Here is a 15,748-nt window from a genome sequence, read left to right on the forward strand (position 1 = left end):
GCGGGCAGAGGGCCGAGGGCCGAGGTGGACCCACGGCTGAGGGCGAGACGCACCTGTCTCTGGGGACTGACGCCCGGGCGGCGGCTCTGGCCCGGCTCTGGTGTCCCGTGCCCGGTGGTCTCTGTCACGCAGTGTCACTCTGATTTGCAGACGTGCCACCTCACAGCCGGGTGCTGCCACCGGGCGCCACCCAGATGCTGGGAGCCGCACACACAGCCTGACAAGCAGCCTGGTGGGCGCCCCTGGTGCCGGCGCCCGTCCCGGGGAACGGCTTTCAGTTCGCCGTGATTTATGCGTCCCCGCAGTCCCGAGAGGGCCCAGCCTGTCAGCGCTCAGAGGTGAAGGCTGGCAGTTGTCACCCAGGGCCCGACGGTGGCCTCACGTGATGGCACGCTAGACAGACTAATGATGTTCTCCTCTCGCCTCCCCCCACTCTCCCCCTCCTCACCTCCACGCCACCCTGCCACGGCCACGCCACCACCACCACCACCACGCCACGCCACCGCAGGGACGCTCCGGACGCAGGCCCGGCCAGGAGACTTCGTGTGCGTCGAGTGCGGGAAGAGCTTTCACCAGCCCGGCCACCTCAGGGCCCACATGCGGGCGCACACAGGTACCCCCCGCCCAAGTCCCCGCGGGGAGCCTGGGGAAAGGGCCCTCCGTGTCCGTGGCTTGGTCACCCACCGCTGTGGACACGTGTTGTACATGTTAGCCCCTTGCAGGCGAGGCCAGGCCACCACCTCCAGGACTCCGTGCCAGGCTCCCCCATCCAACACCTGACGTGGCTCATTGAGTAGTTCCGGTGCCCAGGTGCCTTGTGGTTTCGTCTGAGATGAGCCTGTTTCCGGGTGTTCCGTTTTAATCAGTAACTGAGCCCAGAGATGAGCATGCTGATGACTCGCACTGCCACCAGCGTGGGCTGGAATCAGAGCGCCCCTCTCAGCACGGTGTGCGGTTGGTTTCTTGTCCTCGTCGGCACTGACTGGACTCTGCGGGGTGTGCCCGGACCCCGGACCCCCTTTGGCCCGGGTGGCGATGCACGGCAGGCCCCGCAGCCTTTCTGGAGGGGCTTGCTGGGGACCCGGCAGGCGGGTGCCGCGGGAGCGTAGAGAGGCAGGGAGGCGAGGTTCTTGGTCAGAGGTGCGAAGGCGCCTGCACAGGCCGGCCTGATGCAAGGCGACTGGGGCCAAGTGGTAAGCGATGCAGGAAGCTGGTCCCCTTGCGCACATGCCGGTAATTAATGTTGTCAGTGATCGCTTTCTTCAGCCGTGGAGCCGGAATTAAAAAGGGCAGTGGCCCCAGGCAGCCATTATCACAGTCTCTTACTGTACGTGTTACGGTAAATTGGTATTTTCTGGCCACAGGCTAGGCGCTGGTGTCTTTTTTTTTTTTTTTTTTTTTTTTGTGAAAGTGCTTAATCTGTAATGGACTTTTTTGAACGTGCACGTGGTGGAGAAGCTGCACGCTCGCCGGTTAACAAGCCCCTCGTCCCCACAGTGGTGTTTGAGCCGGACGGACCCCGGGGTTCCGAAGTCCGCACCACCTCCGCAGACGCCCCCAAACAAGCAGGTCTCAGGACTCGGCGGCTGTCTGGGTCTGGCTGTGGCAGCCGGGAAAAGGTGCGCCGTGATGCTCGTCACTGAAGCACCTGATTTTTTTTTTTTTGTACTAGATGTGCAAATGATTTCACGTTGCTGTGCTTCCGAGCCTGGCCCTTCAGGGCGGTCTGTGGGCGACCCCTGTGCGTTGAAGGTCGTCGTGGCCAGGAAGTACACAGTTCAGGCGCAGACAGCTGGTTGTTGGTGGCCTCGGGACGAGGGGATCAGTATAGCTTGGCGGTGACATAGAACACTAGAAATTCCTGCTTGTTTCCAAGATGCGTTTGGGTGTAAGTTTGCTGGAGAACGGATTATGTGCGGCCTCCTCTAAGAACATGATTTTTGAGCGACTCCGTAGGCAATGCCTCGTGTTCATTGTGGTGTTTCACGGCAGTGTGCTTTGCTCCTCTGTGTCGTGAGCACTGCCGGCGTGGCCACGGTGCATGAGAGCACCCACGCGTGTGCGTGTGCCACCACGCGGGTGACTTCCGTGCGTGAGGTGTTATATTCGAGATTCACAAGGCCGCAGGACAAAGAGACAGAGTCACCGAGGCTGTAATTATCAAAAGGAGTTTTATTGTCTAGCTCGAGCTAGGGTCCGAGCCCCCAGAGTGCCAGCGCAGTGGCCTCTTCTCCGGGCAGGGACCCTCCTTTGTGTGTTAGTCCCCTTTTATAACTCAGTTGTTTACACACTGGTCATGCATCCGCCCCCACAGTGATTCTTACTTCAGCCTGCCCTGATAGGCCCTAACCTGTTCTGGGTCCTAGCTGAGAGACTCAGGTTTCCGCTCTTTGTCTTTTTTTTTCTGCATCCCCTAATATACTCATAATGCCTTGCGGTCAGCGAACAAGCAGTAAACAGAAGCTGGAAGGTGTCTATTGTCCTTATAGCCCAGGATCTTACAGAGGCACGCAGTGGACTCGGGACGTGCGGGCGCGGGCCTCGGTGCAGTTCCGATCATCGTCTCTGAGGCACCGCACCTCGCAGGTGGCTCTCCTGTCGTCCTGGGCGGAGAGCTCCTGGTGTTCACCGCTCTTCCCTTTCTGTCTCTCCTGGAGAATGTCACACCTGCCCTGCTGTCCTCACACCAGCTCCCTCTACGTAACTTTCTCAGCAGGTGCCTCAGAAGATCCCGAACCTGCAGGCACTCCCCTGGGTCAGTGCGGGAGAGCCTCTCTGCCACCAGGGCAGACGCCCAGGTCCTGTCCGGGTGGTCGAGCAGAGCTAGCGAGCCCCGCGCTTGCTGTCTGTCGGATTCCTGGTTGTGGGCGACGGGGGCGGCGATCATACCTCCGAGGAATCTCCGAGTCCCTGCGCTCTAGTGAGGCTCCAGCGACACTCGAAAGCCGTTCTCGTTCACTGCACTGGGGGGAGAAGGGGTAGGAGACGTGGAGTGGCTTCGCCAGGGGCCTGCTGCTAATTGGCGGTTGAGCTGGGTGTAGAATTGACATCACCCAATCAGGTTTTGTGTATTTTTTTTTTTGCATTTTTGGATTTTCTGCCAGAATGTCTGTTTTTGCTACAGGCCTTTTTACTCCTGTCTCATTGACAGAATGCCTTGTCATTTAATATAATTTTTTTAGTAAGTGGCTTCTGTCTCTCTTAAAAGAAACCCGTAGTTTTAGAATGTAAGACAGTTATTTCACGACGCTAGGACAGTTTATGAAATGAATGTAACATCTTGCCAAATAGTGAATTAAGATTTCCAAGTGCCTGCGGCCTCAGTTCGAGGTGGGCAGCACTGTCCTTTTGAGCAGAGGTAAAAGCCCCTTGCCGCAAAAGAGCCCCTGCGACGTGTTTGTGGGACGGGGTGACAGCAGGGCCAGGCCGTGGTCGGGAATGACACATGAGGTCACAGCTGGCCTGAAGCCACGGTGTGCCTGCTCACACAGGCGGCCCGTTAGGTGCAGCCCAGACCTGGCTCTTTGGGAAGAGCGTTTGGGAACAGCGTGTGAGGTTCTCCAGGGTCACACGTCGGTGTGTCTGCTGACTGCTGTCAATGCCGTCTCAGCCTCCTTAGGACGCGTGTCACCGGGAGACGTAGGAGATCCACAGAGCAGATCACTAAGAAGTAATTTCACATTATGTCTGTGTTGCTTATCAGCGATGCTGGCAGTGCGTAGTAGTCACTCGTCCTTGATTCTGGTACAGAAAAGATGTGTCTGTTTGGCTGGCTTTGTCTCTGGAACCTGCCACGCTCTGACTTCACACTTGACATAGCTGGTTAAGTCTCCGGTCTGCAGAGAGACACTCGGTGCTGTGGTCTGAGTTCGTGCGGGTGTCGGGCCAAACACGGCGTCAGCTCTTGGTGAGGAGATCTCAGTGGATCCATTTCCTTTCAGCTGGGCGGCAGTGGGGGTTCAGGCCACGGCGCGGAGCCCAGCGAGGTTTGTGTGCTCTCGTGGTGCAGCAGCGAGTTTGCCTAGTTCTGTGTTTGGGATCCTGGCCTCTGATAGGACTCTCTGCCCCTAATCCATCACATCTAAAGTAGCTTTGGCTGATGTATATCGCTGAAGGTTCTGGCTGTCTAAGGGAATTCCATTTTCTTTAACATTCTTTGGAACTGTATCTTTAAGAATCCGCACGGAGATTGGTTGGCTAGAACAATTGAAAGCACGTCGCCAATAGGTAGAGGTTTAAATCTTAGGGTCCTTTTTTTCTTGTCCTGTACTTCTCATTGTGTACAAAAAAATCATAAGTGCAGTGTTAAAGTTAGGATGTGTCACAGACTTACAGAGCAGTTTTCTGTGGTTATTTATGTCTGAAATTGACTCATACTTACCAGCCATGTTCTTTTTCATGTCTAGAGTGCTTTACTGATGTTAATTAATATTTAAGTCAGATTCTTTTCCTGTGGGCTTTAGAAGCTGTGGATCCTGGCTTTTTTTGTTTTTGATCAGAACACTGTGTACTTATGCAGAAATTGCTTGGTGGGACACTTAAGTTGAGGGACTTGTACAGATGTACATTTTATGGATGCTGCATTGTCTAATGGAAGCACTATTTGGAGATTCAGTTTCATAGTCATGTATTCACTTGGTAGCAATGCTTACCGAGCACCCACCGTGTGCCAGGCCCCATGCAGGATATTAAGAGAGAACATAAATATATTTCCTGCGTCTTTGGTTCTGAAGGTCCTGGGGAGGTTGAGGCAAGGCGACAGGGCGGGGCGGGCCCATAAGCAGACTCAGGCGCCCGGACGTCCGTGCTGGGCAGAGGGATGGTTGTGCCCGGGAGGAAGCTCAGCACATGGGAAGACCCAGCGTGGGCGAGCAGGTGCATCGGAGGGACCCGTGTGGTCGTCAGCGTGGCTGGGGCAGGGGCCAGATCCTGGGCCTGGAGTCACACCTGATTTTGTCCTGAGGGCAGAGGAGGGCCCTGAGCAGGGTGACTTCCTTAGTGTCATGTCGTCAGACCATCAGAGTGGCCTCTGCTGTGGCTGCACCTGTGCTGGTGTCTCCAGATCGGGGCCCAGAGCCCCTGGGAGGCGCTAGGTTCGATCCCAGTGGGAGACAAGGTGGCCGGAGAGAGCCGGGCTGGAGGAGAGTCCAGAGCCGGGCTGGAGGAGAGCCAAGGATCTGAGCGGAGTTTAGGGGGAGGAGGAGGTGGGACAGGGACTGGGTGTGGGCGGGGCGGGGTGGGGAGGAACTGAGCTGACCCCAGGTGTGGCCTCAGGCTCCAGCCCCAGGGCGGATCCAATCTGTGAGCCTGGGAGGAGGAGCGGGAGAAAACCATTTTCAGATGAAATTCAAGTTACGTTTGAGATGCCTCCTGGAAAGCCGAGTTGGGGTGTCCAGTGGGCAGGTGAATGCGTGGGTTTAAAGTGGAGAGGAAAGATCCAGGGGGAGGAAATATATATTTCATAGCTGCCAACATTCAAACTCCTTCGAAGCCTGCTAATCCTGCTCTCAGAGACTTGAATGATGCGAATTGTTAAAATATTGGGCTGCTGAGTAGAAGGCTGCAACTTTGATGAGGTGCGTTTGCTTAACCTAAGTCTCCCCGTCTGTGGCATAATGACAGCAGCCTTGCGGACTTTGCGTCTCAGGTGTGCATGCTGGCACACGCCCAGTGCCTGACGGAGCACGTGAGCTATATTGCCCTGCAGACGGGCAGCTGTCCCGAGTGACTAGAGCAGACCTTACACGCAGCGCGCGCGCTGTGCACACACGTGAGCACATACACACACGTGTGTGCTCATGTAGACGTGGCAGATCACTCTGTGGGACTAAACTCAATGGCCTCTTTTCTGTACTTGGTGTCCTGTGGCGTTTACGGAACCTGCCTGTGTGCATCTCGTTAGGTGTGTTCCAGGTGGGAACCTGAAAAGAACGTGCAGGACAGAATGCGGTTCATGCAAAACTCAGGCTTGCAAAACAGTAGCGCAGGAGTCTGGAGGGTCCCCGGAGGTTGTAAACCCGACAGGCAGCTGCAGCCAGCACTCCTGTCCCCTGATAAGCACGGAACTACCCTTCTCCCTTATCTCTGCAGGACGAGACTGACCCAGGGGGCCCAGAATTGGTTGTCTAAAAAAATTTTTTTACTGCAGCGGCTGTTCTGGCCCAGGTGCTCTCTCCCCCCTGAGAAGCCCTCCGTAGAACCGAGGCTCAGTGCGGACGCTCTTGGCCTCCACCCGGCTGCATCAGTAAACGGCATTTTGCCACACACGAGACTTCGTGTCTCTCTCTCGGCTCCGGACCTGACACATCTCTTGTTTTGTTTTGTTTAAGCGACTAGCTGTTAGTTGGTACAGGCAGTCTGTTGGGCTGAGGGCGGCTTTGTCCGCAGAGGTGTATTACCTGGTTCTCTGCACTCTCTCCGGGACACCTGTGGGCGGTGGAGGGCCGTCGCTGGCTTTTGCCTGCAGAGCCACAGAGCAGCTGCCCTGACGTTGTCATGGTCATATTTGAATTTTCTAGACTGGGAAATTCTAAGAGGTCGTAACATTGCCACGTCTCTCAGCTAAGCAGGTCCGCAGGCGCGAGGCCCAGGCGTGTCTGCTGAGATGGGCTTAATTCACCGCGGGTCAGAGTAAAGTTTCTCAGTGGCGCACAGAGGAGCTTGGAGGAGAAGTAAACTGTTTTCCTTTTGCCCTGTTGTTGGTGCCAGTCTCCTTGGCAACACCTCTTCTGCGTGACAGGCACGTACTTCAGGGGCCCCCACAAAGCCTGGCAGTAGCCAGGTAGTCGCGCAGTCATTTCTTGAGGGACACGCGGTCCCCCTACAGGTAGTGAGAGTGGAGAGGGCAGCTGAAGCCTCAGAGCTTGGAGATCCGGGTTAGACGGCACGGTTTCCAGTGGGTAGGTAGGTAGGCGTGCTCACAGTGTCTCATCTCTGAGCATCTCGTTCTTCCCCGTTGATCGTAAGCAAACTAGGAAACCTTAAAAGGGTTCAGCCATCATTGGGCATCCAGCTGAGGGTGCTTCCTCTGAACCGGATTGAACAAAGGCACTTGTCACTGGTGCTCATTGTATCCTGGTTTAAGACAGGAGCTGCTGTCTCAAACCAAGCTCTAAGTGAGGGGAGGAGCTCACGTATATTGTCATTTTTAAAGAGGCTTTGTTGTATATTTAGCACAACTGAATGAATGCTTAGTTTCTAGTAATCATCCGTTGCATCATTAGAAAGAACACTTTTTGACAATAATATGCTGAAATGTGGATGTTATTGTTCTATGGATGTTAGAGGGAAAAAAAAACTAGGAAGTTTGTTTAGTGTTGTTGAGAAATAATTTTTTTCTATTATATCATTGCTAAACATTAGAATGTACAATGATTTTGAAACCAAGAAAAATTATCCCCCACCCCCAGCTGGTTTGGGGATTGAAAAGACCAGACCAAGTGCTGAAATACGAAATCTGGTGTTTTGATGTGTTTGGACTCCTTGCCAAAATTTAAAGACTATGATTAATAGTTTTTTTCTTATTATTCTAAATGTTATTTTAAAATAGTTAAGCCGGAGAAATAATTCCATTAATCAAAATAACAGGAAGTGAAAAAACAAATGGCAACCTAATTTAATCTCATTTTTAGCTGTGGATGTTACAATGCAAATGATGGGGAAATCACGCAGGTTGGTGTATTTGAATATATGTATACTCTATTTTTAGTATCACCTTTAGATTCTCAGCATCGCAGATCAGATTTGGAGATTCAGCTCATTTGTTTAAGCCTTTCTTATTCATAAAACCAAACAAGCACCTTAAAACATGCTACCCATTTTCTCTAAGTGTGCCATGCCAAGCCAGGTCATGAATAGTGCTGGTGCCTTCCCCAAAATGACCATAGCCACGTGAGCCCCTGTCGACTGTGGCTTGTTGGGTGAAGGGCGTTGTCAGCGAGGTGTCGTGTGTGATTGGTCTTAGGCAGTCAGCGTCATGCCTTGCTCCCTGGGCACACCTCGATTTGAAGACCGCCGGGTTCCTGCGAACATAGAGGCTTTTTCGTGAACGTGCCGCCGATCCACGCCCGTCACGACGTACACAGTCCCTTTCCGTATAAAGCAAAAAAGGGAAAAAGTAGACCTTATACAGTCCCAGAAGTCAGCATCCATCCCTAGAACACTGAAATACCTTTAAGAAAGATAGTATCTCTTTCTGCATTTTACCGAAAAGCCCACAGTTCACAGCTGCGAAAAAGAAAAGCCACATTTTCTAAAAGCAGGCTTCTCATTTTTTGACTACTCTTTTCCTTGTGGGAGGAAAAAGCAGGTTGGATGTGCTCAGTGTCACAGTGTGTCCGCTGGTCTTAAGTATTTCTGCAGCTCCCTTCTTCCGTATTTCATTCATTTCTTAACAACCTCGAAGGGCTGCTGTGTCGAATAATAAAATGGTGCCTCCAATGAATCAGGGATTTACAACAGCTCTTAAAAAAGGAGGTATTTGAACACATCCCTTCCATAATGAAGAGAAAACAGGCATCCTTGCATCTGGAATTAGGAACACGATATAACTCGTTGTTTGGGTTTTCTAGACTTTGCAGTGCTTCTCTGAAATTAATGTTTCTAAAACTTTCGGCCAGGTGCCGTGGCTCATGCCTGTAATCCAGCACTTTGGGAGGCTGAGATGGGAAAATTGTTTGAGGCCAGGGGTTCGAGACCAGCCTGGGCAACATAGTGAGACTTTGTCTCTACAAGAAATTATAAAAGATAATCAGCTGGGCACGGTGGCACGCGTCTGTAGTTCTAGCTACTCGGGAGGCTGAGGCGGGAGGACGCTTGAGCCCAAGAGTTAAGATTATCGTGAACTATGATCGCACCACCGAGGAAGACCCTGTCTCAGACAAAACAAAACACACAACTTCCTGCAGCCTGCATTTTAAAACTTTAGACGTTTTGAGGGGGAAGAGAGCCACCTTCTTGTCCCCTCTGGAGCCGTCCGTTGGTACTCACCCCTGTCCTGTGCACTCTGTCCGCGGCACGTTGGTGAAGAGATGCCAAGGCGGGCACACCCCGGGGAGGCGGTCTGTGCAGAGTCCAGACACATGCACGCGTTCACTCACGATCTCCGCCACTTCTCAGAGTCCCTGGCGTGTGTTTGGCACGGGGAGACATTCAAGGCCACGCAGCCCGCAGCTAACAGAATCCCCCATTTTCCTCTTGGTAAACTCGAACCCCACTCGCCTTCCCAAGCGTGTTCAGCGCTGGTCCGCGGGAGCCGAGTTCCTCCCGTCAGAACCCCGAGACCCTCCGTGGCCTGCTGCAGCTCTGCAAAAACGTAAAGCCTCTCTCTCCCTTTGCTGCAGGGAACTCGCCGGCGACTCGAGGGAGTTCTGTCACGTCTCTCATTCGGTCACCGTTCCCTGCATTTCACATGCACAGCCACCTGCACCGCTGCGCCCGCCCCAACCCCTCATAACGTTTTGTTGACTAATGCCTGCTGTCCGCGCCGTGCCGGCCGGCAGACGCCAGCCACACGGGGCCGGCTCCGCGCGGGAGCTCTCTGAAACGATTCGCTAAGAAGCACTTAATTCGCTGTGTCAGCCAGACCTTTCCCCCTGTGACTTCCGGTAGGCATAGCTGGAAACCAGTTAGAACTTTCCATGAGTGCTGCAGTCTTTGCGTGCTAATTTCAAGCCGCTGGTGTCACTTCCGTCGGGACTGCGGCTGAAGGTTAATGCAGCTCCGTGAGATTGATCTTGCCGCGGGGTTCCCGGGCGCAGACGGTGAGCGCCAGCGTCCGCACGGCCGCTGCGGGGCGTCCTCCGCGGGCTGCCGGCTCACGTCCATCCCGGTTTTATCTTGCGGCGCACTTGACTTCACAATGCTCCTCCTCTTCTGCCAGCGTGGCCGTTGTTTATGGGAACTGGTGAAGGCGCTCCCAAGTCCCGGCATGCCCCGTGAGAGCCGCGCTTTTCTTTTTGTCCAGGTGGCCCCAAACCCAGCCTTGTTTTGGAGCCATCGTTCACTTGCAAATCTGTTTTGTGCTGTGGAATTTTGCCTTTCGGAATCCTTCCCTGATCCCATCCCGCCGTCTCTCAGCGCTTTCCCCAGAGCCGGCCAGACGCTGTCAGTTGCCGTTCGTACGCGTGAAACGGAGAAGTGCGGGCACCCTTTCTTAATCCCTGGAAATGAGTTTTTTAGAGCTGCCTCTCGGCCAGGGGATCCTTGCCTCCTTGGCGGGTGGTTTGCTCTGTGAAGGTCACTGTTCGTGTTCTCAGGTGTCGACTAGAAAATTAATAGGGAAAGAATGCATTTAGAAACCAAAAGGCAGAAATGAGCTTTTCTGTTGTTTCCTTTTTCTCACCCAGGGGAGAGACCCTTCTAACACAGGTCCCGCCCAGACAGTGCCTCTCGGAAAGGGACCCCGACGGCAGGCCTCCGACGCCCCCGGGCCTCTTCGCGATGTTGCCGCAGCCTCCCGCTAGTGACCGCGAGCACCCACCGGTGGAAGGACAGACGGCGGGGGGACTCCCGACCGGACACCTCAAACCCTGGAGCCGCTGTGCTGGAGTGGAGACCGCAGGGAGACGCCTCTCCGCGTTGGACGCTTGGGAATGGATGGAGATGCTGTATGCTCTAGAGTCACGTGTAGATGCCGCGTGCACGTGTGTGCTCGCCGGCCGTAGTCCTGTATTTTCTTATGCTGAGCAGTGGCCCTGGCGCACTGCAGGGGCGCCAGGCATCTGTCTTATTCGAGACAAGTTTGAGACACTGGAAAAAGGTACTCGTGTGTGTTGGACAGAGAGGAGAAGGTAAGCACTGTGGCAGGAGCCGCCGGCCCGCTGGGACTGACTATGCAGACGGTGCCCGAGCAGACGGCGGGGGCTCGAGGCTGCTCACGTGTTACTACTACTGCCTCTCCTGGTCTCAGTGGGTGTTTAAGACAGCGAATGAGAGAGGAGGCGGCGGCGGCATTCGGGTGCTGTGGAGGTCAGGCCTGGTGGCCTGGGAGCCGGTGGCAGGACCCCCGCTGGGGTCCCCCAGGCTCCATGTGGCATTACCCTCCGGGGCCGTCTGCACTTCCCGTGCTCGCTCCGTGTCCCCGCCACGTGCCCCGAGGGGTCCCGCGAAGGAAACACGCCCCCGGGGAGGATGCGTGTGCTCTGCTCTGGACAAGAGCGCCGGCTAACACTAAGAAACGCGGGCGGCTTGGTGCATTCTCAGGACCTTTTTGTGACAGGGCTACGTTCTGCAAACTGCTCGCAAGGGGAGGCGCTGCGTCTTAACACACTGCTCGGCCGCTGAGTCCTCCGGATTCGGACCTGCCTCAGCGGTGGCAGAAGAATCCCTGAGCAGATCGGGGGACCCTAGATCCCTGGGGTGCTGATGCTCTGGAAGCTTCTGTCTTCTCCCCCTGCATCCCTCTCCCTCCCTCCCCCCAGCAAGTAGGTGTCTTTTCTCGTTGGGCCTGGTGACCTCCACGGGTCGAGTAACCCCGTCCACGGAGGGTGGGGGTCACCAGGCCTGTGGGTGGGGCGGCTTTATATACCTCTTTGTTAGTAACGCAGATGCAAGTCTTTGTGGTGGGGGTTAGGCCCATAACAGAGGATCTTAAACCACGCAGTGTACGCAGTTTAAATCGTATTCCACAGATAGAGATATTTTCTTTTCCTGTTGCCGTGGCACTGTGTGTGGCGGCGATATTTCTGAGAGTTTCAGACTTTTGCACATATGATTTTATGCATTATCAAAAGTTACTGCTGCCTTGAATGAAAATGTTCTGTGAAAGTTTTTGCAAAAGCTTTACTAGGTTTTTTTTTTTTTTTTTTTAAATTGTGAAATTTTGTAAAGGCAGGAAATGGATTAAAACGAGCATGCGAAATATATTTTTCAAAAAGAAAAAGCAATAATTTTACATGTACAGAAATTATCCTAACCTTTAATACTGGTGAGAGCGACAGTTTACTTAATACAGTAATGGATTAGTGCAGTTTTTGTAGAAAATGGGCTTCTGATACGAGACTTGTTTAAACACACACACACACACAAACCCTGAAGTGTGGTTTCCTTGTTCTAATTATTATATTATTATTATTATTATTGTTGTTGTTGTTGTTGTTGTTATTAGTTAATGTTTGGTTCTGGATTCTACTTGTTACTGAGTTTAAATTACTTGACGGTTCAGGTTACTTTGCAACACTTGCAAACAATGCAATGTAACTGGCTAGCTTATACATATATATATTATTATTATTATTTTTTTTTTACTTATTTTTTCCTGATACTCTCACACCAGGTATGTACGAGAACGACCTGTCCTGTTGGTGGTGTCACTGGGAATGTCCCGTGCAGAGACTGTTACGTGACTGTCACGGGCTGTTCTGTAAAGTTATTCTGAGCAAAGTTGCAGAGACACAGTCCTCTGTCCACCTGAGAAACAAAGTATCTTTCTGTTGATTTATGTGGGATCATTTCAGTAGTTTTCCCAAAGTGATAATTTTTCTGCATTTTCTGGCTTTTATTTTCTTGGCTGAAAGTAAGAGGTGGCAGTGAGGAATGTGCAGGGACTAGTGATTCGGTCCTGTTTCCCTGTGTTTTAGTGATTAAAGAGACATTCTGTACCCAAAGTGACACAAAGGCGTAGTCTACATTTTTGCTGTTCCAGGCGCAGCCCGGAAGGCGCGCCGGCGCCCACGGCGTCTTTCCTGCCCGCGAGTCTCCTCCCAGAGGGCCTGGGGGGCGGAGAGGGGCGCGGCCGAGTCCGCTGGCCTCCTGGAGTCCGGCCTCCGGGACAGCGGCGGAGGACGGCCAGCCTAAATAACGGCGTGCGGAGCGCGGAGACGGGCTTTCCAGGTAGTGAGACTGGAGGGGACCCTGCGAGAACGCCACCCTCCGAGATCCGCCCCGCGCGGGCCGGAGATGGAGTTTTTCCTTTCACTGAGCATCAGTGTTGTATTGGTTTGTTAATTCGTTTGCGTCGGTTTGACCATAGTATTTAATATGATTTGTGTTTCCTTATTTATTTAGCCAGTATGTTTTGATTCGCTTTTCTCGAATGATAATTCCCGCATGATCCACTTCTGTACGGCGCCTTCTGACTGTTACAGACTCTCTACTACCTCTGCCAGTCTGCTGTTTCCTTGTTTCCTAACAGGATTTTTACAGTGTTGCGTCTAATGTAACTTAGACAATAAAGGGTTTGGTTGTCTACACCGCAGCTTCTCCGAGTCTCTCCCCTGCTCTGCGCTCACTGCCCGGCTCGCGCCCGGTCCGGCTGTGCCTCTGCCCCTCACGCCCCCACCCCCTGCTCACGCCTCTTCCGCACCTGCGATTCCAAGTAACACACCAATAATGAGCTTCTAAAAATCTTTCAGGTTGTTCACTTGTACTCCTTAATTTGAAGAATGAACATTTAAATTCTCTGAAAAATGATGGGATAGTAGGTATCTTCCCTGGGAAATCATCCACTGCACCCATCCTTGTTTTTGCCTGCCCCCCGGAAACTCTATTTTTGCCACCCTAGGTGGATAGATTCCATCCTTGTCAACACAGTACAAATTTTTGAGCCTAGTGAATTTTGTCTTTTTGGTTCTGAAAAGTATTAGGTGTTTTACTTTTACACGCCCCTTAAAAAGATATTCACTTATTTTTTGAACCAAGAAAGACACTGGTTTCCTGAAGATGAGGTGCTCCGGGAAACAGCAGCCGGGGGCTAGCCTGCGGTCCCTGTGTGAGACAAAGGAGCGTGGGTCTCGTGAGGGACTGTCCCAGGATGCTAGGACACGTCCTTGCACCTGGCCACCCTGCACGGGTCGCTGGGAGCATGATCCGAGCACTCCACAGCGCACAGGCGCGCGTGGATCTGATGGCTTGGTGCCGCGTTGAGCCGAGCAAGGCAAGTTCCCTCTCCCCGTGGCCTCTCCCGGGTGGCGGCTCTGGCCGCTCTGTGGGCCTTCCACCGAGAGGAGGAGCGTAGGTTGTGGATGGATGGGAATGTCTTCCGGACCACGGACAGCGGGCCCGCGCGTGGCAGGCAGGACCTCCTGGGCTTCCGTGGCCGGAGACGCTGCCGACATCCCTTCTTTAAGACAAGACAGACAAGCAGCCCTCCTCCCCCCGGCCCCGCAAGTTTCGGGAGGTGTCGATACTGTAGAGAAAGCAAGCAAGGACTGCATCCGTATAGCTTTATCTTCCCACTTCTGCATACGTTGTTTTACTGCTTTTAACTTTGGTGAGGTCTAACTGAAGAACGTGTCACTCATTGAGCAAAGAAAGAAAAAAAAAATCACAGGCCGGGATTTCCGGTGACAGTGAGGCCTTTGCCGCGGTGAGCGCACTCTGGACCCCGGTGACAGGCCTGCGGGAGGTGACCCGGTGGCACCCGCCCCAGGGGAAATGTTCATTCTTCATCAGCTTTGCTAATTACACTCTGAGGCAGTAAAATGCAAAAGACCATAGAATTTGTACTTCCTTTTTTTAAGATACGATTTATAACATTATATTTTGTACTCTTTATATTAGAATTTGTAACTAGATTGATGTATTTAACTCTATTTCTGAAAAAAAAAGTTAATTCAATGTTCTAGTTGTGTGATAAAAAAATATTTAGATAAAAACATATTCTATTGGAATTTGAAATAAATAAAAACATCTTGGAGTTCTTGAGATTTGTTAAGACATTTTTCCCCAGCCAAAGAGGGCGGCTCACCTCGGCTGGCGGCGGCACGTCGAGACCCGAGCGGCCGCGCTGGGACGGCATCCCTGCGCCGGGAAGGGGGCGGCGGAGTGGGGCTGCCCTGTGGTGCGCCAAGGTTTACCGACGGGGCAGCAGACACGGCCTTAGGACCACCGGGTGTAGCAATGGCTTTGGCTCAAAAAGATAAAATGTGTTTTAAAGCTAAAAGCTGGCCCCGTGTGTCTGCTGGGAGAAGGAAGAGGGGCGAGGATTCCTGAAGATGAGGGGCTCCGGGAAACAGCAGCCGGGGCTAGCCTGCGGTCCCTGTGTGACACAAAGGAGCCTGGGTCTCGTGAGGGACTGTCCCAGGATGCCAGGACACGTCCTTGCACCTGGCCACCCTGCACGGGTCGCTGGGAGCGTGATCCGAGCACTCCACAGCGCACAGGTGCGCGTGGACCTGATGGCCTGGTGCTCCCTTAGGGTGCCGCGTTGAGCCGAGCAGGGGCAAGTTCCCTCTCCCCGTGGCCTCCCCTGGGTGGTGGCTCTGGCCACTCTGTGGGCCGAGAGGAGGAGCGTAGGTTGTGGATGGATGGGAACGTCCATTGTGTAAGTAGGTAAGTACCTGGGCGCGGCTCCCAGAACGTGCGGGGCGGAAAGCCCGCGTGAAGGTCGCCGGACATGGCTCAGCCCCTCCCGAGCCCGATGCCGCTGCAGCCGCAGAGCCCCGGGTTCCGCCCCGTGTACTCTGGGCTGGCAATGCCGTCTGGAAGGAGTTTCTGGAGGGCTTATGGGTCGTGCAGGCCGCAGCACTGACCCCGTCCAACTCAGGTTCGCGACGCCGCTGAGAACCTCTCTCCTCTCGGCCGCCTGGCTCTCACGGGAAAGGTCACACGCCCTGCGTAGGAAAGCGGCAGCACCGGGCTCCTTAGCAGGTGGTTGACGTGTAAATGAAGAGCTGATAGCTCTTGTCACGCGACAACATGAGACCCCCAGCCCAGATCTTCCGTGTCACTGATGTGGGGACGCCCCAGGTAACGACGCGTGGGCGAGGTGACGTTCCTGCGGCCACGTCCCAGGCACCTCCCCAGGCCT

General features: G+C 53.6%; 1 protein-coding gene across 2 annotated transcripts in view; it reads left to right on the plus strand.

The window, feature by feature from the left end:
• The window catches only part of ZNF516 (zinc finger protein 516), a 104,655-nt gene extending 89,303 nt beyond the window's left edge, over window positions 1–15,352 (plus strand). The window contains exon 4 of one of the 2 annotated variants that reach the window (XM_075993790.1): window positions 10,347–15,352. In XM_075993790.1, the coding sequence (XP_075849905.1) occupies window positions 10,347–10,363 (17 nt within the window). In that variant the 3' untranslated portion in view covers window positions 10,364–15,352. Of the gene's footprint in view, window positions 1–508; window positions 5,189–10,346 lie in introns of those variants that run through there. The other variant, XM_075993791.1, reaches the window with a different exon arrangement.
• The last annotated feature ends 396 nt before the right edge of the window (window positions 15,353–15,748 follow it).

This window comes from Microcebus murinus, chromosome 17 (assembly GCF_040939455.1).
Source record: "Microcebus murinus isolate Inina chromosome 17, M.murinus_Inina_mat1.0, whole genome shotgun sequence".
Lineage (NCBI taxonomy): Eukaryota > Metazoa > Chordata > Mammalia > Primates > Cheirogaleidae > Microcebus > Microcebus murinus.